This window comes from Stenella coeruleoalba (genome assembly GCF_951394435.1).
Source record: "Stenella coeruleoalba genome assembly, chromosome: 5".
Taxonomy (NCBI): domain Eukaryota; kingdom Metazoa; phylum Chordata; class Mammalia; order Artiodactyla; family Delphinidae; genus Stenella; species Stenella coeruleoalba.
The window spans coordinates 39752119-39775589 of NC_137150.1; the positions used below are offsets into that span (position 1 = coordinate 39752119).

Here is a 23471-nt window from a genome sequence, read left to right on the forward strand (position 1 = left end):
GCATGTACATGTATGTGTACATTCTCTGGACGTGCTTTTGTTTGTGGAGCAGGGGAGGAGGTGAACAGGGACCATTTAAGCACACACAGTAGATTGCTTTCAGCTAATACTAGACAGCTACTGAAATCGGAAGTCTTAATGAACTGGCATAACGTTCTTGGGTTTATGTCTTTGCATTAACAGGGAGAAACTCCAAATGATCTAGGTTTAAGTAATGGGATGCATTCTGAATTGTTAAAATTAGACTATTTTGGTAGCAATGAACATAGACAATATGATGCTTCACTTTGAGAATGCATGTTTTTAAAGATATCAGGAAATCCATAATTTTGGTGTGGTGCATTATAATCTAATGAATTTGCAATTATCATAAATTATTAAGCCACCACAAAATTGTAGCTAATTGGATTCCAAGGCCTATTAAAGTTATAACCACTTACACTGATATTTTTGAGACCTTCTTACAGAGTGAGCATCTTTATTATTTTGTGTGCAGAATCAGGGTTGGGGGTGGAAAAGCAGCACTTTTCCTTAAAGGGAATGTCCCAGAATGCATTTGCCCTGCTCACCGTGCATTTTGGGTAAATGCTAGGGTGTATGATAATGGCCTTTAAATGTGACATTGTGGGCTCCTTGGCTGTCTCCCCACCTTAGCACTTCAAAGCTGCTTGATTGCAGAGAATGACCAAGTCCAGAACGGACTCTAAACCCATGCTAACTGGATGGAGCCTATTGTGTGCGTCAGGTTTTCCTCAAAGATTCTGGCTGGGAGCATTCCTCAGAGAAGATTCTGCCAGACTTCCACATGGCAAAGGAGAAACAGTTACCCAAAGAGTATGGTGTAAATGTTTTATCAAAGAAGGAATGCATTTTCAGAAGAGCTTTGGAAGTTACAAAGCAGGTGTGTATGAAGTCCAGGAACATGGTCATTGGAGAATTCAGGATGAAATCCTCAGTTTGAAGATTTTACAGACATTGAGAGTGACGATTTCATGTTGAATAGGGAGAGCTGAGTGATAGTCAGTTAAGGCAATTTAACGTGAAGAGGGAGAAGAGAGATGAGCGGTCTGGTCACCAGGCTGGGGATGGGAGCTTCAGTGAGCTGCACAGGGGAGTTAATACCACTCACAGGTTTAGCAATCCCGACGCATTCCATATGTGTTCCAATCATTTATTTGTATTTTTTCTTTTCTTTTTATTTATTTTTTCTTTTTTGTTCCAGTAAGTTCTTATTCTCTCTCCTCTCTTCTTCCTCATCTTTCACCTTTAGAAAACCACTCATTTTTGCCCCTGTGTATTTCCTCTTGGGTTTTAGATGACAGTGTCACTATGTCTTGAGTACATAGAGATTACATGTCTAGAAGATGGAATAGTAGTTTTACTAACAGACAGCTCAGCTGAAGTTTAATTTCCTCTTTGGGATGTTGGGGTTCTTTCCGAACATTCTGCTATAACTGTTTGAAGGAAAAATATCAATTATGACCTACCTCAGTTTAGAATAAATTACTCCTTATCAAGTTGTTCACCTACTTGTTATGAAGCAGTCTGGGCAATCACTAAAATCATGAAACGTAATGGTTTAAATATAATGAGGAATTTTCATGTACGAACAGAATAAAGTCATCTCATTGGGAATTTCTTTTAGTTTTGAAAAGTGATGCTCTGTTTACTTGTCCTTCTGTGATAGTTGCCCTTCCACATGGGTTTCTCTATTCAAGAAAATTAACACTTGATTTAGAATGGATAACCTCCAGAAGGAAGCTTTATTCTTCTGCATGATCTGCCTTTGGTGTTACTAGACTCAATTGTTAGTAGGTTATAAGATGCAAGGAGTAACTAGGCATTCTTACTTGTAATGGTGTGATGGCTCATCACATGACAAAGCAGATTTGGACACACTGTCTTCTGTTCTCCTGTCTGTCTGCCTGCCTTGTCTCTATCCCCCTCAATCAATGTCATTCTTACGGAATAAGCCCCTCATCTGTACCTTAGCACTTTGGTGCCATGTCCGTCACCCTTTGCACATCCTGCACGCAGGCACACCATTCTAGTCGGCCAGTAGGGGTACGTGCCCCACCATGAGCACATGGACGACCCACTCACCGCCTTTTCGTGGCCCTGTTAGGATACCGTCGTTCAGGCTCTATCATCACACACACAAGAGTCAGGCTTATTTGACTGATCTGCATTCTGTCCTGAATGTCAAAATGTTTAAAACAGTTTTTGAATAAAAACAGTCTTAGACAACTCCTTGACTACTTAAAACTCATCTTTCCTCCCCTGGTTATTTTGGGCCTTTCAAGGGGCAGGGGGACGGGACTTTATCTGCTTGTTTTCTCCCCAGCCCCCACTGTGTCCTCATGCCTAGCATAGTGCCTAACACTCATGATTATATTTTTATTAAATAATGAGTGAAGCCATGAATAAATGACGAAAGGAAAGCTAGCTGACTTGGAGCGCCTCTTCTTCAGGTTCGTTCTCAAGTTCTGTTTTCATATGCTTTCAGTGTTGTGGCCTCCATTTAACCCCTAAGTATCTCTTTCTTCTTTTTTCTTTTAACATCTATATTGGAGTATAATTGCTTTACAATGGTGTGTTAGTTTCTGCTTTATAACAAAGTGAAGCAGCTATACATATACATATATCCCCATATCCCCTCCCTCTTGTGTCTCCCTCCCACCCTCCCTACCCAGCCCCTCTAGGTGGTCACAAAGCACCGAAGTGATCTCCCTGTGCTATGCGCCTGCTTCCCACTAGCTATCTAGTTTACATTTGGTAGTGTATATATGTCCATGCCACTCTCTCACCTCGTCCCAGCTTACCCTTCCCCCTCCCCGTGTCCTCAAGTCCATTCTCTGTGTTTGCATCTTTTAATGAATATTTACTGAATATTCCTCTTAACACTCAAGTTATTGCTGTGTGCCCAGAATTATGCTGGGTGCTAAGTTTGTCATATTGATGTACCCATGAGACCATAATCTCAGCTCAGAAGGCTCAGCATCCACTGGATCTGGTGGGCAGTCAGGTGTAGGGGTGAGTTTTGCCTTCCCTAAGTATAGTGATGTCTGTTTCATTTCATCTCAAATGGACAGACATACATGGATTCCACTCCCCCCCCCCACAGCCAATGAATGCCATTAAGAGAACTAGAAATAAAGTCCTGTGGCATCGAAAAGAACAGTGTTACCCTTACAAGTACAAAATGTTTTTTATTTTATCCAGTGTTGACAGAAATCAGACTATTGCACACTTCCCAGCCATCTTAATTTTAAAAATACATGATATTCCCTTTCCTTCCTGACTAGGGTAGTGCTTATCAAATTCTCACCTGGAACTATTGAAAGCAGAAAATAGTGAACATGTATGTTATTGTTAGGGGGTGTGGGAAGAAGTAGCCATATGGAAACCTAAAGCTTTTTTTAGGCCTCCTGTTTTAATTTTAAAATTAATGCGGGGACTTCCCTGGCGGTCCAGTGGTTAAGACTCTGTGTTTCCACTGCAGGCGTCATGGGTTCGATCCCTGGTCAGGGAACGAAGATCCCGCATACCGTGCAGCGCAGCCAAAAAATAAAATATATAAATAAGTAAAAATAAAAATCTTTAAAAAAAATAAAATTAACGCAAACCTTGGAGTTCGTTTTAAAATCATGCATTTGCTATCCATGGAGTAAAAGTGATATCCTGGGAAATGGTGCCCTAGTCTTAGGCTGCATGTACCCCTGGCCTGTTGCTGGCACATCCCAGTTTGCCAGGTTCAGAAGCAGGGTTTACAAGTTTGAAACGTACTTAAACTTAATGAAAAAAATAAATTCTACCCTTAAACGCTTAGGCTATATTAAGGAAAATAAAATACAGCTTATATAGATGACATAAGGGCTAGACCCAGCATAAACACATACAAGATCTCAGAGAAGCAAGATTTACTTCAAAAGGGGAGAACTTGCAGGAAGTTTTCAAGAAAAGGCAACATTCCAGGCAGTAAGAATCTTCCTTTATGTGTTCAGTGAAATATGGATCAGGATCTGCTTTTTAGTTTTTCTGTTTCTTTCTCCCACATTTAGTCTGAGAACACCTCACCTCCCAGCTTCTGATAATCTCATTCTTTTGAATTCTTTTGTTTGCTGCAAGTTAGGAAACAATAAAATTATGTTTGCTTGAGAATTGTTTTCTAAAGAAAACTCTAAATGAAGACTTTACAGGTAAAATGGGTGGGCTTAGGGACTACGTGAGGGGTGTTTGGAACTCAGAGCACCTAATATCCAGGAGACATGTTCCAATGTAGTATAGAGTTTCCCGAGAGACCAATCTCCAGATGATTGAGGTGATGTTGCATTATTTGATGATAACATATACACTATAATGCATTATTACTCTTTTGTTTCTGTTTTTAAAGATTATCTTTATCATTGTTTTATTTCAACTCATGCATGGACTGACTCATTCCAAGTTTTTGGGGTTTTAATGACTTCTTACTCCAAGAGGAGTAAGTGGAGTGGGGGGTAGGACAGTCAGGGAAAGGGGTTGGAGGGGCAGATGGGGCAGGTCACACAGAACCTGATATGAGGTCCTTCTGGACCCAGGGGCTTAGGCTCTACCTATAGTTGAGGGGAGGCAAGAAGGGTTTCAAGCAGTTGACTGACCTAAGGACGGGGTTAGCATTTTAGATTGTTCCTTCCGGCAGGTGATAAATCCTCAACCAAGGACAGTGGAAACAGAGAGGGTATGACGTGGACACAATTAGGAAGTCAAAATGGCAGAACTGGGTGACTAATGGGAAATGGGTTTAGAGTGGGCCAGGAGAAGGTGTCAAGGTACAGACCCATGGTTGGAGGGGCTAGAGAGATACACCAATAAAAACCATGAAAATTACAAACATTGAGCACCTACTCTGTGCCTAGTGCAAGACCAAATGATTTACATGAATTTTAATCATCAATCCTCATAGCAATCCTTGGAATTTGGTACAATTAGTGTTCCCATTTTAAAGATGATGAGACTGAGGCTCGGGGAGGGGTGTCACCCGGCCCAAGAGCGCACAGCTGGAATGGAGCAGAGAGGGGCACCACGGGAATGACAAGAGAGACAATAATTGCTGTCCTTAGGAAGACAGGCACTTAAGCAATTTCTTTATGGGTGGCTGGCACTTTATCGTACGCAAAACACTTCAAAATATGTTATTTTAGTTGATGCTCACAAAACATTGTGTAGTAGACTTTGTCATCATTTTACAAATGATGAGAGCGAGATGCAAAGAGTGAGTCAGTTGTCTAAGGTCACACAGTGGGTAAATGGCATGTCTGGTCCAGGTAAGAGGTCTGAGTACTTTGCAGACCACTACGGCTTCTGCTTTACAGGCACCATTGGTGAGATACCACTGTTGCTCATGCTGTTCCATGTCATTCATGGGGAAAGATTGGAGAGGATAGATTCTGGAATCAGACTGCTTTGGTTTGCATGCCGTTTCTCCTTTAAGACCTTGGTCGAGTTACTTAATCTCTGAGAGTCTGTCTTCTTATCCAGGTAATGGGAATAATAATTGCATCTTTTGCTATTTTTATGGGGCTGAAGTCATAATTTTACAAGGATAATTTATGCAAAGTGCCTGGCACCTAATAAAATTCAATAAATGTTAGTAGTAATAACAGTAGTTCAAAGAAATTGATACACAATTAGCTGTGGAAGGAAATATTAAAATATACAGAATTGCATTTGCAATGAACTTGAAAGGATTTCAGAAGGTATTGAAGGAGCAATACTGAGGTTGAGAGATTAACAGTATTTTTAATTCTAAAGATGACTTTTGTTTAGGCTGGCAGTAGGGTTTATGATCAGGAGAGTTAAAGGATTAGAAATGTACTTAAAGAAAAGCAATTAGGCAACCCAGTGCAACCCACTAACTGGTGAGAGTCAACAAGGTCCTGAACATGGTGGTAGTGGAGGGAATAGAAAGGAAGGGATGGGCAGGTCTGAGGTGCTGCAGAGCATGTTAGGAGAGCTCCTCCCAGTATGCATTTGGGTTTCTTCTTCACAGTATCACTTGGTGAGTACCTAAGAAACGCAAACTCATTTTCCAGTGGGACTAAGCCAAAAATCTAATCTGGACAGCATTTGCTACACTACAGTGAAATGCATTCCAGAATCAAGTATAAATGATTTGGGAGTTACATGTTGTTCTGATTGCCTGCACTTTGTTTTTGTCCTTCGGCACAGGAAACCTGGACTTGGTGTATGGACTCGCTCATCCACCTTTGCTATTCTGTGTGCATTCTGAGAGGTGTTTCTTTGCTGGCTTGTGTGCTTACGTGTATTTGAGTTTTCTGCTTCAAGCATGGTATCTAGATTTTTTTTTTCAAAATGTAGAAATATATACGATGCAAAAATATCTATATCCTACTGGTTAGTATTTCTGTCTCAGTCGAGTTTTCATGGTTGTCCTGCTGAAATTAAGCTGAATTAACTTTGAGTAATCAATTTAAAATGACTACTAATAGTGTTTTAATTCCTCATATCCTAGATTTAGTGGAAGTGGTTAGACTTTTTGCAGTCAGCTGGGTCTTCATTCTGTAACGGTAACTTCACAATGTCTGTGATCTAAAAGTAGCAAAAGCTCTTGAGAATATCATGCACAACTTTCGGAAAAGGAGAGAGGGGACATTTAAGCCTAAAGGATGCTTTCCAACGTAACATTGGGCTGGCTCACCCTGTCTGTCAATCCTGGATCCACTAGGGCTGTCTTGTGCATCTGGATGGAGTTGTAGGTGCTTATTCAGATTGGGACACAGGGCTGACGTGGGTGATCTTGTTGTAGGTATAGGTATGTAGGTAAAGGTTGTAGGTATACCTTTCCAGGTGGATACCCTCCCACCCATCATTCCAGGAGAATGTTAGGGGCTGAAAGCATCTCAGATTCAAGGTGACCAATGACTTAAACCGTCATAACTGGGTTTTTACTTAAGATGTTTCTTTTTGGCATCTGTTCAAATGAGCTCAGGTGATTGGCATGCTCAGAGTTGGCAGTCAAAGGCTATTATGTCCTAATGCCTAGGAACGTAGCCTGGTTGGTCAAACAAGAATAGAGAATGAGCTACCACAACGATTCCTATCATCATATTGTATGTTTGTAAGTTTCACTATGTATGAAGCAATGAATAATGCTACTGAGGCCTTGCACAGTGAGGCCAGGATCACCTCACTAAGTGATTGTCACCATAAAACCATAGCCCCTCTGCATCTCATCGGACATTCAGAATGTTCTTAAAGTGCTAGAAACAGGCAAATCAAATCTCTTCTGAAGTCTACTACCTCATATATGCCTCATGTGCCCATAACTTACCTGAATGAATCCTTTAAATGAGCTGTTGATGTCCTATTAGCCATTTTTTTCCTTCCAAAGAAATTCATGTTCTACCTCATGCAAGGTAACTTCCCTGTGTGAAATTTACAGGTCTGTCAGCCATAAAAAACATTAATGCATAATACATAAACAAAACCTATGCTCTTTTTGCAAAAAAAAAATGGCAAAGAAAAAAGAAAGGAGTTTAGTCTCTGCTTTCTAAAGGGAGAAAGCATGAACCTTGCATTTTTATTTTTGATGTCTTTTTGCCTTTAAATATATGAGATGACTATTAATGCCCATATTCACAGCAGGGGAAGGAGGGAAGTGCAGTAAATTGTAAAGCACATTTACATTATAACAAGGCCCATGGAAGCATTGTAATTCACACAGTTATATCAACAGAGGTTTGGACTCCATCCAATTTAATTTTCTGAAGTTGGGCTGTGCAGCTGGGTCATTCCTGGTCTAATCTGGGAAATGTATCTCTTAACGCTGTGGATCAGAATGCCAGCCTCCCAGCTGTCACCAAGAGCATCATTTGCAGCCACTGAGGTCCGAGGGCAAAGCATCAGAATCACTTTATGTGGACACAGCAGCCTAGCTAGCTTCATAAATTCTGTTGCAAAGAGCAATAATCAATATTTCATGTTTAATGATGCAGGGCTAAAATTAGTATAGATTTTATGTCTTCTGCTTTTCCAAATTATGCAAACATTAGTAACCCCTTTTTCAGTGCCCTTATTATATTTCCATTTAAAAAAGGGCAAAGAGGTGGTGGTGGAGGGGATTGAGGAAGGCTGATGTTGTTTAATTGAATGATTGAATAGTCAAAAGTAATTTTGGCTTTTAACTTTTATTAAATAGTTACCCTTAGGTTAATAATGAAATTATTCCCAACTCAAAAATGATGTGTGTAAATGGTACAGTTTCTGTCACCCATAGCTACACAATGAAGTAAATTGTAGATTGTCTCCACATGTTTTAAGTTACCTTAAATCCTCTAGGATATGCTGAGAATAAAATGGCCAGGGCGTAAGTCAGAAAAGTTAAAAGGTTGCCACTTAGACACAAGTACACTTTAGACAAAAAGCAATTTTGAGTGGATTTCTGATTTTAAACTTGTCCAAAGAATATACCCTGCTTGTTTAGACAGTAAAAGTGGTGGAGACAGAAGAAAAAGAGAAGAGTGTTTTATTATTGGTCACGTTAAGGGGCTGACCAAGTGGCCACAGAGATGAGCTTGTCTAGCCTCTTAGGTGTATTCTCCTGTTCGTGATAGGAGAAAGCCCTGCAGGGTTAAGGTGGGATGGGGAAGCCAGACACAAAAGAACAAAATCCAGGATCCACCATCCAGGCTAACAGTTGACACCTAAGTGAGGACTTCAGAACGACTCTGATGACAGTGGGAAGCACGGGCTTTGTGGCAAGTAGTCGATCAGTTATTCCCACAATAGTACAGCCTACATTTCACAGCCACTCATAACACAGATTTCATTCGGAGAAATGAGATTAAAGAATATGGAATGCTCTATGTCCGGGTTGTACGTGAACAGTTCAACTTGCACTTTGCAGAGGGGCTTAGCCCACGTGTCAAAAAGACAGACATTAAAATGAGCATGGTAGAAAGTGTACCCTTATCTGGTGAATCAAACTGAGCCAGAAAATTGAGTTAGGCTCTCGAGTTGGGACAACTTCTCTGATAGGGGTCAACCATCAAACAGACATGTTCTTCTGTTAGTTAATGTGATTAATTAATAGTATTAATTGAATTTGTTGGATTATAGAAAAGGAATGGAAAAGATAGGGCGAACCAAAGAAAACGTAAGATCCTTGAGGGATCTGAGCCAGAGTCCAGGGAGAAGACAGACGACCCACTTAAAAGGGTGATGGAAAGAGTTGAATGAAGTGACTGTATAGATATGGGCAGGGTGTAGGGAGAACCACAGGGGATGGTGAAACATCTGGGACTATCAATAGCTGGAAGGGCAAGAGGAGGGAAAGCAGACTTCCCTGGTGGTCCAGTGGCTAAGACTTCACCTTCCAATGCAGGGGGTGCAGGTTCCATCCGTGGTCGGGGAGCTAAGATCCCACATGCCTTGGAGCCAAAAAACCAAAACGTAAAACAGAAGCAATATTGTAACAAATTCAATAAAGACTTTAAAACAAAAATGAAAAACATAAAAAAAGAGAAGGGGAAGGAAGGGAAGGGAAGAAAGGGAAAGAAATGCCTTGGGGGGGGTGGGAAAACAGACTAGTTATGGGAACGTGGTGAGAACGACCATGTGAGAGAGGCCACCACCCCATGGGAGCTGTGACCTTCATTGACGCCAACCTGTACTCCAGTAAGAGAGGGGAGCACAGGGAATAAATACCCCAGCTTCTCTCTTCTGCTCCCCTCTGATCGCGTGCCAGTGCCTCCCACTGCTCAAACCCTGTCCTAAGCCACAGAACAAAGGGCCCTGCTTGATAAAGTCTAATTTTGACCCTCCCAGAGCACAGGGGAGAGTGGAGATGGGTAAAGAGTGTAGATGGGGAGATGCTGGTCAAGGGGTACCAAGTTTCAGTTATGCAAGATGAGTAGCTTCTAGAGACCTAGTATACAACAGGTACTGTAGTTAACAACACTGCAGTGTGAAACTGAAATGTGCCAAGAGGGTGGATCTTAGGTGTTCTCACCACCCCCGTCCCCTCAAAAAACAAAATGGTAAGTATGTGAGGTGACAGATATGTTAATTCGCTTGATCATGGTGATGATTTCACAATGTATACATATCTCAAATATATACCTTAAATATATACAATTTGTAGTTGTCAGTTATACCTCAATAAAACTGGAAAAAGTAGAATGCTAAATAAAAAAGAAAGCTACAGAATGATAAAATAAAAAAGAGAGAGTGTATCTGGAGGGGCAGAGAAAAATCACCAGAAGACATACAACATCTTGGGACCTGGGGGGCCGTTAAGCCACTAAGGTTTCTTTTCATCTCAGTCAGATCAATGCATTCAGTTCATTTGTTCAACATATATTAATTAGGCACCACCTAAATGCCTCATTTGGGGAATAAACACCTCAAGGTAAATAAATCATTGATCCCTGATCTCAAAGAGCTCAGTGGTGGGGTGGGACAGGTCAAGAGGCAATGTTAAAATAGGAATCACCGCAGGATGCTGAGGAAAAAGGTGAGGTACCAGACCCTCCTGTGGAGTTAGGAAAGGCTCTATGGGGGAGGGGAAAGGTGGGGGGATTCCTGAAGGAAGAATGAGAGTGGGCCAGTAGGAGAGCTGGGAACCCAATGTACACTGAGAGAGCATGTGAATTCAGTGTTGGGTGAAGTTTCACAAGAGCAGACTTGGAGAGGGAGTGTACGGGGCGGGGCTCGTAAGGTGGGCCCCCGAGAGACAAGGGGCCCTTGGCTAAGATCCTGGAATCCATCTGAAAGCACTGGGGAGCCACGTTCGTTTCTCGTAGGGAAATGACATGTTTAGATATGAAATCAGAGGCAACGAAGGCTAGTGGGAGAAACCAGTGATGGGAAAGACCAATGTGTATATGTTTTTACTGGTAAATTAAAATAAAACTTTCTCAAGGAGTGAAGCTCTGAGCAAAGGTCTGTGGAGCAAGCCAACTTCCTTATTCATCTCCCAGAAAACAAGGACACAGTTTGGAACTACGGGCCAATTGAATTGAAGTGTTTTTGTATAGTTAGCTTAAATAAGCAAATGATGAAATCAGTCTTCTAAATTGTCAGCAGAGCAGCTGTTCAGAAAGCTCTTGTTAGTCATTGACCTTATGTTTAATATGATTTCCTAGAACGTGGATAGTCAGATTGAATGAAGTACTGCATCGAAGCCCTCCTCCTCGCCAAAGCTCCCTGCAATGAAAGGACCAAGGAAGAGAGAGTGGCTGGCACAAAGTGCAAAAGCCTGTTCCTTCCTGCCCCCAGGTGCCCAGGGAAAAAGAAGAGAAAAAGCACACCACAGGCACACACATGCAAGAGAAGGTGCCGGGACTACCACCGTTCTGTCTCCTTCCTAGTCATGATGCAGGGGGTAAAAAGAAAAAGTTCACGACCTAAAAATCCACCTCTGGTTTTCAAGAATGACTAAGGATTCTTATCCACCCTATTTCCTTTCTGTATAAAAGTGGCTTTAAGCCTGACCTTTTCTCTGACCTGGATTTATTGCTATGTCACTGGAGGTGGGATGGGATACGCTGAAGGATTAGGTGGGAGGAATGGAGGGTTGGGAGAAAAATAGAGGATAGAGGTGGAGACTTATTCTTAGGAACCAGGGTCTGTAGGGTTGAAGGGTAAGTTTTACCTTGAAAATAAAATGCCATGTGTAAGAGTGAAAGGGATGTTCTGTCTCTCTGTCTCTGTCTCTCTCTCTTTCTATCTATATCTATCTATCCACCTATTAATCATCTCTATCTTCATACCCAATTACCATATATAACTGCCTATATAGTACTTGCTTCCACTTACTGTGAAAAGCACACATGTAAGAGAGTTAAATAAAGAGGTTTAAATCTCATGTATTGAAAGAGGAGGAAATAATTATACTAACAGCCTGGAGAGAATAGTTCTGGCAACTGAATATTTAATTTAGCTTAAGCTTCTGGCAGCCAAGGCAAAATAAACCACCCCTATGAGACTTACGAGTTGTTATTGTTGATGAAAAGAAGTGCACTATTTTATCAAAAGGGGAAAATATCCTCTGGGATGAAATCCTAAAATTTCATTCTTTTTGTGTAAGAGAGCCTGTAGCAAAATGTACAGTGTCTTATATAGCAGTTTCACAGAAGGTGCAGAAATGGTCTTCATATGAGGTCTATTTTATCCCAGTGTTGTATATAAAAGCAGCTGCCTTTAATAAAAAGGAACTGGGAATTCCCTGGTGGTCCAGTGGTTAGCGCTCCTTGCTTCCACTGTAGGGGGCACGGAGTCAATCCCTGGTCAGGGAACTAAGATTCTGCAAGCCACGGGGTATGGCATAAATAAATAAATAAATAGATAAATAAATAAATAAAATAAGGAACTGAAGACCATGACCTGCTTCATCCATTAGTCTTCTCAGTAAAACATCTTTGAAAAAGACACTGCCCAAACAAAACCAAACCAACTAACCAATCTAACGATGACAACACCTGTCTAGTTCTGAACGTCTGTAGTTCTATAGCTCATCTAGTTAGGATTCTATATTTAGTAGCCCTAGGTTATGGCTCACAGTGTCACTTCTGAGTTAGATTCTTTCAATTGTAAAAAACAGAAATCTCAACCAAAAGTGCCTAGCCAGTGAGAGACTCTACTGCTCATGAAACTGAAAAGTCCATCAGTATGCTGGTCTCAAGCTCTAGTTTGACCCAGAGGTTCACAGTGTCACTAGGGCTCTGGCTCCTTTGCTCTGTTTTTTTGCTTCCATCCTCTTTGCTGTGTTATCTTTCTCTCCAGTTAACACCTCTCAGAGCAGCAGATAGTTCTATTGCAGCTTCAGGGTTCCTCACACTTCAGAATCCTTATGCTCTAAAATTCAGAGGAAGGAAACAAAATTCTTCTCCAAATACTGAAATGAAGTTTAAGCAATTAACATTGGTTGAGTAACTATTGTCAAAATATAATGCTGAGGGAATTAAGCCAGATACAAAAGAATAGACAAATTTATGTGAAATTTTAGTACGGGCAACATTAATCTATGGTGATAAAAATCAGAACAGGAGTGCCTTTGGGAGAGGGACACAGAGAAGCTTTCTGGAGTGAAATAAATGTTCTGTATTTTGTTTTGGGTGGTAATTCTACCAGTGTGTGCATTTGTCAAAACTCATTGTACTGAACACTTATGATGTGTGCATTTCACTCACTTGAAAAAGCAAACTCAAGTACTCAGTGATCATGCTGGCTGATGTAAGGAGAAGTGACTGAAGTGGACTAACAGGGAAAACAGGGAGACAGGAGACTATCACAGTTGCCTTAGCCCAGACTGAGAAGTAGTGGTCAATTTCCAGATATATTTTGAAGTTGGGACCAACATGATTAGCTGATTGATTGACTGTGGATTGTGAGAGAAGGGAGGAGTGGAGACTGACTTCTAGGTTTCAGGACTCATATAACTGTATATGTAGGTGAATAGTAATTTTGTTAAATGACCAGGTGAATGGTCATTCGTTAAAATGAGGAAGAAGTGGTGAAGCAGGAGGTTGGAGTGGGAGCCTCTAGACAGGGCAATCAAGACTTTGGTTTGAATGTGAGATGCCTGTCAGATGTGCACACGTAGCTCCCAAGTGGTGGATGTGTAAGAACGGAGTTTAGAGGAGAGGTCAGGTGCAGATATAAATTGAAAGCTGTGGACCGGATAAGACCTCCTGAGGAGTGAGGATCGACGGCAGGAGAAGAAGACTGAGGCCTAGGACAGGCTGCTGGCATGTTTCCTAGAGGAGCTGAGGTTTTATAGGAGTGAAGAGGATCTGGGAGCTACAGAGAGGGGCAAGAAGGGCCCCGCCCCTCCTCCAGAGCGTGTCACATGTAGCAGCACGTGGGGAAGAAATGGCCACCTCTAAAGACGACTGCAGGGGAGACAGGGTGCTCAGGGATCAGCCTGGTTTGTCATCAGCAGACTCCTCCGTATCCTAAAAGTCTTTTCTAAACAGTTCTTCGATATTCTTGCTCTAACAAAAGCTTAGCTGTCCCTGGAAGAGCAAGGGTTCAGATAAAATAAGATAATTAAGGGAATGTTCAAAGAAACTGAGGAGATAGAGGATTTTGCTGATGACAGACCCTGAGTTCCAAAGGGCCCAGTGGAAAGATTGGAGGGACCGGGGAGAGGTGGGGGACCGGTTAAATTCGAGGTTATACGGTGTAGTATGAAGTTAAAGAAAATGGGTAACCTCAGAGACTTGGATGTCTGGTGGGTTAGAAACATGTTGAGACTAGTCTTGATGGTCTTTTAGGGACAAATGAGTAATTAGTGCTAATCGGGGCTTCCTCTTGGCACTTCAGCAGTTGGTGGCGACAAGGAAAGCAGGGTGATCTCAAGGAATGGTGGTCTTCCCAGATCCAGACCTCTATGGGCCTTCCTTAAATCCTGCTGTGACTGGCAACAAGACTGGAGACAGGCAGTCTCACCAGGAACCTGGGCCGACTTCCGTCGCATTCCTGAACCAATCACTGTGGCTGAGGGAATGGGATTACAGAGACTATGGATGCCTGAAATTCAGGGAAGGAGTGTGTGCACGTGTTTGTGTGTATGTGTGTGTCTGAGCACTGGGGCTGAGGTTACCAAGAGTTACCAAGAGACAATGTTTGCTGAACGGACAAACCCAGTGCACGTTCCTTAGAACTCCTCACCCAGCAACCAGCAAACATAATACTGTTGACAAGAGTAAATCGGGAAGAGTATGGGTGGATCCGTATAAACATATAGCTACTCCGGAAAAATAACAGGAAGCATGATCTTTAGTGGTTAAAAAAAAAAAGTCACAAAATTTGAGTAGGAGTTTTGTATTTTAATTTGATCAGGAATCAAATTGTATGTTTAAGCACTCATCTATTGCAAGGTCCAGAACTCCTCATGGTGATTATCTCAATTTTGTTAACAAGTGTCCTGAAATATTATTACCTATAAGTACGTGGAGTCAATTTGTAAGACATTTCTTTTCTTTTTCACAGGAAGAATTAAAAAGATTGCAGAATCCTTTAAAACAAGTTAACGATGGAAAATATTTACTTGAAAAGTAAGTAAAAATACTAAAGGAAATTAAAGTTGAAGTTGAAAAGCTTGCATTAAAGAAAGCTATTTGACAAGGCAACAATAAACAAGTAAACTAATCTTAGGATATGAATTTTGTTAGGACCTAGAAATGTGGCACATTTGAGATATAGTTAAATAGATTTATGGCTAGTTGAGCTACAATACACAAGCTGTACTGATTAACAGAGTAATATGATGCCTGGAGATGTCTCTGATGGTATGTCTGAGGGCTTGAAACTTAACCCTGCCCTGTCTTTGGCTTTTAATCAGTGATGTGTATAGAAGGCAGTCATAAAATTTGTAAAAACACAAGGGTAACACTAAGACTAATAGAATGAACATTCAAAATAATACTGCAGAATGGAACAAAACTGAGCTGGAATTAAAAGCAAGCAAGAAAGAGATGAAACTGAACAGGGATAAAGTCTTCCATTTAGGTTTGTAGGAAAATTGTACAGTTAGAGCATGTGAAAGACGTATTCTGATTTCCACAGAAAATTGTACAGTTAGAGCATGTGAAAGACGTATTCTGATTTCCATGTGGGTGAACGCTTAGAGGCTTTTCCTGACATTAACACGAGACTGTGATTTTACATGGCTTCTAAAGATATCACCACGATATTAGTTTGATTAATAGGTATACATTGTCAAGTTAAAAGAAGAAAAAATGAGCTCTCATTAAAAAATGAGCTATCATCACTCTGTACTAGTGAATGTTTACAGATGTTGCATCAGTGAATTCTGATTATGGCCTTTTGATATAGGCATTATTATTTCCATTTTGCTGATGAGGAATAATATAGGCATTATTATTTCCATTTTGCTGATGAGCCAATGCTGATTGGCTCAGAGTGCTTTCAGCACTTGTCTAAGTACACTCAGCCAGGAGTGGTGAGAAGTAGAATGAAACTCAGGTTCAAGGCCACCAGAGCCCCTGCTTGTGACCGCTAAGTCCCATGGTCAAGTCCATGTGAATGTCACCACATTTGACTCTGGGCACCACATTTAGACATCCCATTGACATCCCCAAGAGCACAAGAGGGTTAAAACTGAGGGTTCTGTAGTGAAACTACTACAAGGAGCTGAGGATGTGTAGCTCGAAGAAAAGAAATCTTAGAGGGAACATACAGCTATTCTTAAACATTTGAAGGAATTTTCCTGTAAAAGAGGGGCTACATTGCTCTTCTTGTTCCGGAGAAACAGAACGTTTCTGCTATGTTTCTCTTGTTATGGAGAAACAGCTTTATGACTCAGAGAAAATAATGAATTTAGTAAAGATTCAGCCTGCCCAACAGGGTGGACTTCTTTGTTAAGGAGTGAGCTGGTAGACCCTGGAAGTGCCTAGGAGGAGTGTACATGACCATCCATCTGAGATGCTGTTGAAAACATTCCTGAAAATGGAAAAGCCTGGATTTGACTGCTCTTTCTGCTTTTGCCTGGCTTTGTGAGTCTGGACAAATTACTTAACCACCCTGAGCCCATTTCCCCATCTTTAAAAATGAAGCTAACCATACTGGCTTGACAGTCTTACTGAGTGCAGGAAATGTGACACACGTGATAGTGACGCCGAATCCGGCTCTGTACCCTGACACCAAATTAGTTCTCAGAGACAAAGTTTTGGGTGAAGTAGAAAAGAATAGCTTTATTGCTTTGCCAGGCAAAGGGGGCCACAGTGGGCTAACGCCCTCAAAACTGTGTCCCAACCTGGAGTTGGTAGTGAGAAGTTTTACAGTGATGGTTCAAAGAGGGTGTGATCAGCTTGTGGACTTTCTTCTGATTGGTTGGTGGTGAGGTAAGTGGGAGTCAGCATCATCAACCTTCTGGTTCCAACCAGAAGGTCTTGGGGCTACGTATGGGCTTGTGGGCAGCATACTGTTAGCTTCTCCCACCTGGTGGGGTTTCAGTATCTTCAGAACAGCTGAGAGATATTGTTATGTGTATCCCTTGATGGGGAACGAGGACCCTGCCCTAAGGCTGCACTATCATTTCTTGACTCTTCCTCCTTAGTCTCCGCATCCCCTCCCTTCCCTAATTAGCAACTGTTGGAACCTGCTGGTTGGAACTTGGGGGAGGTCCTGGAGGCTGAATGAAGCCTATTTCCTGTAATCAAGAAACTGGGGGGGGGGGCTTCCCTGGTGGCGCGGTGGTTGGGAGTCCGCCTGCCGATGCAGGGGGCGTGGGTTCGTGCCCCGGTCCGGGGGGATCCCGCATGCCGCGGGGCGGCTGGGCCCGTGGGCCATGGCCGCTGAGCCTGCGCGTCCGGAGCCTGTGCTTCGCAACGGGAGAGGCCGCAGCACTGGGAGGCCCGCGTACCGCAAAAAAAAAAAAAAAAAAGAAACGGGGGACCCAGAAAGGCTTTTGTGCACAGGCGCCCCACAGGGTCCTGCTCTGTATCAATAGAATGGTGCCTTCAATACTGGCTCCTTCTCTTGGGGGCTGTTTGAACCAGAAGGCCTCTCAGGTTCATCCCATCTCCATGATTCTAAGAATTGGCCATGTTACTGAAGAACCGTTCATTTGATCAAATGAAGTTTCTGGCTTATCTATGGATTTAATTTACTCTTGTTATGCCAGGGTATTCATATTCATTAATATGAATAAATAAGAATAAAATTGTTTGATTATCCTGCCCCCTCATCACCACCATCACTAGTTATTTGTAAACAATAATAACTGAAGATTTTTTGGCTGAAACTAGGAAGAAGATTTTTCTTCTGTGGAGATTAGTGTTGTAACGATGTTAGATCAGTGGTTCTTCATTCTGGCTACACTTTGAATCACCAGGAAGTTTAATAAAAATGCATAAGCCCCACCCCAGACAAATCAAATATGAATCTCTGGGGGTGAGATCCTAGAATCAGGATTTCTTAAAAGCTTCCTTTGTGTGATTCTAATGAGGATCTGGGCTTGAGAGCCAGTGGTCTACATGCATTTTGGATTTTTTTTTAGTTATTCAATAATCTCTTTGAGCTAAATTCTCTGAGGACACACTTTCTCTGTGATGTTCGGCTCAGCTCATTTATTTATTAAATCTGGTTATGCTGTTTTTTCATTATCGATTTTAATGTGAGAAGTGAACTCCAGAAGTTTTTTTCCTGCTTATTGACCACAACTCTATATTAAACCCCTCGCTAACACCAACATATTACCTTTCCCAGCTCTATGCTCTCAGGAAGATAGGTGAAGATTAATGGTCCCCTCCCCCTTCCTCGGTTCTTTCCCTCTCATTATCTAGAAGCCTGAGAAAGCTGAAAGCTTCTGGAAATGGCCAGTCTGCTTTGGATGCTTAATTTTCCCGGTCATGATTGAGGAATTCCAGGGATGGGATTCAGAGTCTTCCCTCAAAACACCCAGGCCTCTGGGGCAAGCTTCCCTTTCATGCTTATCCTAACTGTGGCTACCAGTCCTAAGAATTCTACCCATTTGCCTGGAATTCTGAAGATTTTCCTGATCTGCTTCAGGGCAGGGCTGTGTCCTTGAAAGCTGTCAAATTTGATTGAAAAATTGGTGGACTCTGAGTGAGCAGATTAGGCATTTGATTATAGCTGTAGCTGACTTAGGTGTTAATGTAAATCATCTCAGCTACTTGAAATGACCATAAGTTAAGTGATAGTGGTGTCATAGCAGTTGATGGGTTATTCCCCCTTGGAATGTTACATTTATTCTGAATGCTCAACAGGGTTTTGTGGTAGACAGTTGGTGGGAAGGGAGGGAGAGCTGCAACTCCATTCTACCTGACACCATCTGCAGGGCCAGCTGGATGCACTTGTCTCTGTCTGTCTGTCTGTCTCTCTCTCTCTCAGTGAAGCTTGGCATGTACCCATAAACAGAGAAGAGCAATTACTAAGACCATTAATTAGGAGGCTGCTTATAACTCTGTTTTGAGAATCATTTATTAACTTAAGTAAGACCTTAGGCTAACTATCAATATTTTTTGTAAATGTTGAATCAGGCCGGGTACCAGAGTAGGAAATGCATGATTGCAAATCACACATTCTTCTGATGTATAATTGCTTTATGACCCACAAGCAATTATTGACAGAATGAGCTAAAGCTATCTAATTTAAACCTACTGGTATTTGTAGCGTATAGCTTGTTGAGGATGTATGAATTATAACCCCACAGTAACAAAATTGCTAATACTATTTTAAAAATTTCTTTTTGTGAAGACTCGAGCCTTGTCTTTGGTTGCTGCATATATCAACTGGCCCCACAGCACCTCACATGTATCTCTGTTGCCCAATTTGCTAGTTTGTTTGTAAGGGGTTTAACTTACAGTATTTTAAAATATCCTTTTTATAAGGCTGTTGTTCCCACAAGACCATAGAATTATAAAAACGAGACTTTCCAGCCTACCGACACTGGATTAGGTCTCTCCGTGATTTCCCCTTTAATAACATCCATCACATTTTTAGTTACTTATTCAATATACATCTCCTAGATTGTAGGAACATCAGAACAGGAAACATGTCTAGTGTTTTCATCATTGTGTCCCCCATGTTTTGCATCACTCCTGGCATAGAGGAGACCTTTAATATATCTGTAAATGAGTGAATAAGGTTAAATTAATAATGGTAAACCTGAATACCAACAGCACAGACCAGGCAAGAGTGTTCTTTTCCTTGCCCCTCAGCATCCCACCTGGGCAACCACAAAGCTGTCTTGGGCTGATGGCACCACCTAGTGGCCATGTGTGAATATATCTGATCTACCATGTTTTCCCCATCTCTTGTTATTCCTTTCTCAAGAGAGGATACATTCATTATCTTTTTTTTTTTTTTTTTTTTTTTTTTGTGCGGTACGCGGGCCTCTCACTGTTGTGGCCTCTTCTGTTGCGGAGCACAGGCTCCGGACGCGCAGGCTCAGCGGCCCATCCGCTCTGCGGCATGTGGGATCCTCCCGGACCAGGGCTCGAACCCGCGTCCCCTGCATCGGCAGGCGGACTCTCAACCACTGTGCCACCAGGGAAGCCCCATTCATGATCTTAATGATGTCTCTAGCACAATTTTTTCTTATCTTTTTCTTTTCTTTACTATAATTATAATCCTGGTCTTCATTACCCGGCTAATTTGAATACCCACCTAAATAATTTCCTTCATTCTCCTTGCTCACACCCACCACAAACCATTCTAAAACATCCCATTCATCACATTTTCCTGCTTCACATGCTTTGTTTCCCTGCAGCAACGTTTTTCAAACTGTAGATCACAATCCACTGATTGTTTGTTAAACCAATTTGATGGGTCACCCCTGGCCTTTTAAAAAATCTGAAATATATTTAAATAATATCAGAGTGCCTTACATGTAGTTGGAGAAATAATATTTTTTGAAACTTTTGTTTCAGTTTTAAACACACACACACACACCCTTACCACATGCATGTGTATTGGATTGGGTTGTCAAACACTTTATCTATGAAAACCACAGTCAGTAGAAATTTAATAAAAGACTGATATTAAATTCTCCAAGCGGTACTTTGTAGTGGTGAGACTTGAGTTTTAATGCGGTTTCTGCTGAGTTGAACATAACCTCTTTGAGCTTCAGATTTCTCAGCTGTACACTGGGGGAAAATAATTCTTGATTGATAAAGGCTACTGTGAGAATTAAATGAGCTAATACAAGTAAAATGTCACGACAGTGTTTTGTACACATTGTATGGCCAATGACTATGACTTTTCTGCTGGTACAAACCCATTTCCTTTTATACTCCTCCTTGTATCTTCCTCTTCCACAAAATTTCTCTTTATTGTCCCCAGATAACCTGAACATTTCACCTCCACCCTTTTTTTTTCTGAAGAACACAGGTCACTTTTATAATCATTTAACAATGGCACTTCAACCCATCCTTGCGATAAAAGAATACAGTCACTAGTTTAGTTTGATGCTCATGGTCATGGATACAAATTGCCATCAGAGACCCCAATAATGTGGGTATAGTCACTTTCAGTGAATCATTTTGCTGTCTCAGTAAAGTCACAGGTTAGCAAAACCCTTTAGGTGGTGCAGAAAGAGACCAGATTTAACTGGACCCAACCGATAGTTGTGTCCAAGGTCCCCTTATCCTGAGTGGGCAGACCCGGTAAATAGCTTTCTACACTCCTCTCCCTTTTCTTGCATCTTCAGAATGGGACCTCAGTGGGGTTTAGTCCTGCCTGGGCCTGCCTAGGTTGCATTTCTGGTATCAATGACTTAAGTTGTTTTTTTTTGTTTTTACATTGATATATAGTTGATTTACAATATTATATTAGTTTCAGGTGTGCAACATAGTGATTTAAAACTTTTATAGATTATATTTCATTTAAAGTTACTGTAAAATATTGGCTATATTCCTTGTGCTGTACAATATATTCTTGTAGCTTATTTACTTTATACACAGTAGTGTGTACCCCTTAATCCTCTACCCTTATCTTGCCCCCCTCTTCTTCCCTCTTCCCACTGGTCACCACTAGTTTGTTCTCTATATCTGTGAGTCTGTTTCTGTTTTGATATAGTCATTCATTTGGTTTAGGTTTTAGATTCCACTCATAAGTGATAACATACAGTATTTGTCTTTTTCTGTCTGGCTTATTTCACTAAGCATAATACCATCAAGGTCCATCCATGTTGTTGCGAAGGACAAAATTTCATTCTTTTTTATGGCTGAGTAATATTCTACTGTGTGTGTGTGTGTGTGTGTGTGTGTGTGTGTGTGTGTGTGTGTATGTATATATATATATATATATACCACAACTGCTTTATCCATTCATCTGTTGGTGGACGCTTAGGTTGCTTCCATATCTTGGCTATGGTAAATAATGCTGCTATGAACATTGGGGTGCATGTATCTTTTCAAATTAGTGTTTTTGTTTTCTTTGGATTCTACTCCTTTGTTTTAATATCTTCTTCATATGTATTACCTTTTATATCTCAACTTACTAATTTCTGTCCATTCTTCAAAACCGAGCACAACTGCCATAGTCACCATGAAGTCTTCCTTGACCATTGTAGCACCCAGTGATTGTCTTACAGGCTCATAGGAGCAGTGACCATACATTCACAGTCCTCCATCTTTCTCCAGGGCAGACTGATGCTTTGCTCATAGCGGGAGCTCTGAAAAAACTTCCAGAATGAAAGGAGGAAAGGTTCAGTGGTAGTGACACCATTGGGAATGAATGAGGTTCTCTCTACAACTTACTAGTTGGACAATACAATGGGATTTGTAACACTCTACTTACGGTTTTTATTCCCCTGAAATGGTCTAATATTCCGCTTCCCTCTTTGCTTAAAGTAAATGATTTACATGCCTTAGATATGAATGTTGGGCTAAATGGTAGAAATCAAAAGAAAAGCAATGTTAAAAGGCAAAACAACAATTTCTTTCTATGGTATGGTTATTTATCCACCATCCATCAATGGGAATTTTTAGGACTCTATTAATAAAATGAACAAAATTGCATGTATATTTGCTTTTTCAATTAAATCTAAATTGGCAGCTTTATTGATATAAATGATAACTTCATGGATTCAGCTATATTGAGGCATTATTTCTGTTTGTAGTCACCAACTGGCCATGGATGTGGAGAATAATATTGAAAAGTATCACCTCAATCTACAGCTCTTGGAATCAAAGGTGAAAATGTAAGTTATTTCAAAGTTTACATTAAAGTTTTTGTTTTACAGTTCTTGCTTTATTAATCTCTGAACTATTCTGGAATTTGGGGGTATAAGAATTACACATTGAATTCACATTTATATGTTACATATTATTTCTTCCCTGTTGTAAGTAGCAACAAAGCTGTTTTGGGCACCCAGCACCATCCACTGGATAATGTAGGGAATTATTTGACTGGCATCACTTCCTCATTTCTTGGTTTTTCCCTTTCAGGCAGAGTAACATTCTTCACCTTCCACCAGCATTTTCCACTGCTTTTCTTCTTGGTAACTTGGTTTGTTCCATCTTGGAACAACTTGGTTATTTCTACCTCAGCCCATGTCTTTTACACACACACACACACACACACACACACACACACACACACACATGCATCCTTTCAACACTCTTCCTTTTTTCTGTTTCCAGTCCAGCTCTTGTCCAGTTATTTTGGGAAAATATCTTTTCCCTTTCTTTCTGATTTCTTATCCTTTTCTTTCTTATTCTTTCTTGGCCAAATGAGAGTCCCCTTCCCCCACAAAAAATGACTATCACATAAAAATACTGCTAAATACACCTCAGTATTAACAAACAGAAAACTAATGAGATCCAAAGTGAGACAGGCTGTATTCTAGAACAAAATAACAACCTTCTAAAACCATTAGTAAATAGAAAAGGGGCCCATCATAATCACTTTAGAAGCAATTTTAAACTATTCATGTTTGCTCTCTGTGATCCTTTCCCATTCAGATTTTCCTTCAG

General features: G+C 41.0%; 1 protein-coding gene across 1 annotated transcript in view; it reads left to right on the top strand.

Moving 5' to 3' along the window:
* Window positions 1-23471, top strand: part of IQCJ (IQ motif containing J) — a gene marked incomplete at its 5' end in the record, with an annotated part of 440976 nt that overhangs the window by 397400 nt on the left and 20105 nt on the right. The window contains 2 exons of the mRNA XM_079921398.1: window positions 15002-15062; window positions 22616-22696. Of these exons, the coding sequence (XP_079777524.1) occupies window positions 15002-15062; window positions 22616-22696 (142 nt within the window). The remainder of the gene's footprint in view (window positions 1-15001; window positions 15063-22615; window positions 22697-23471) is intronic.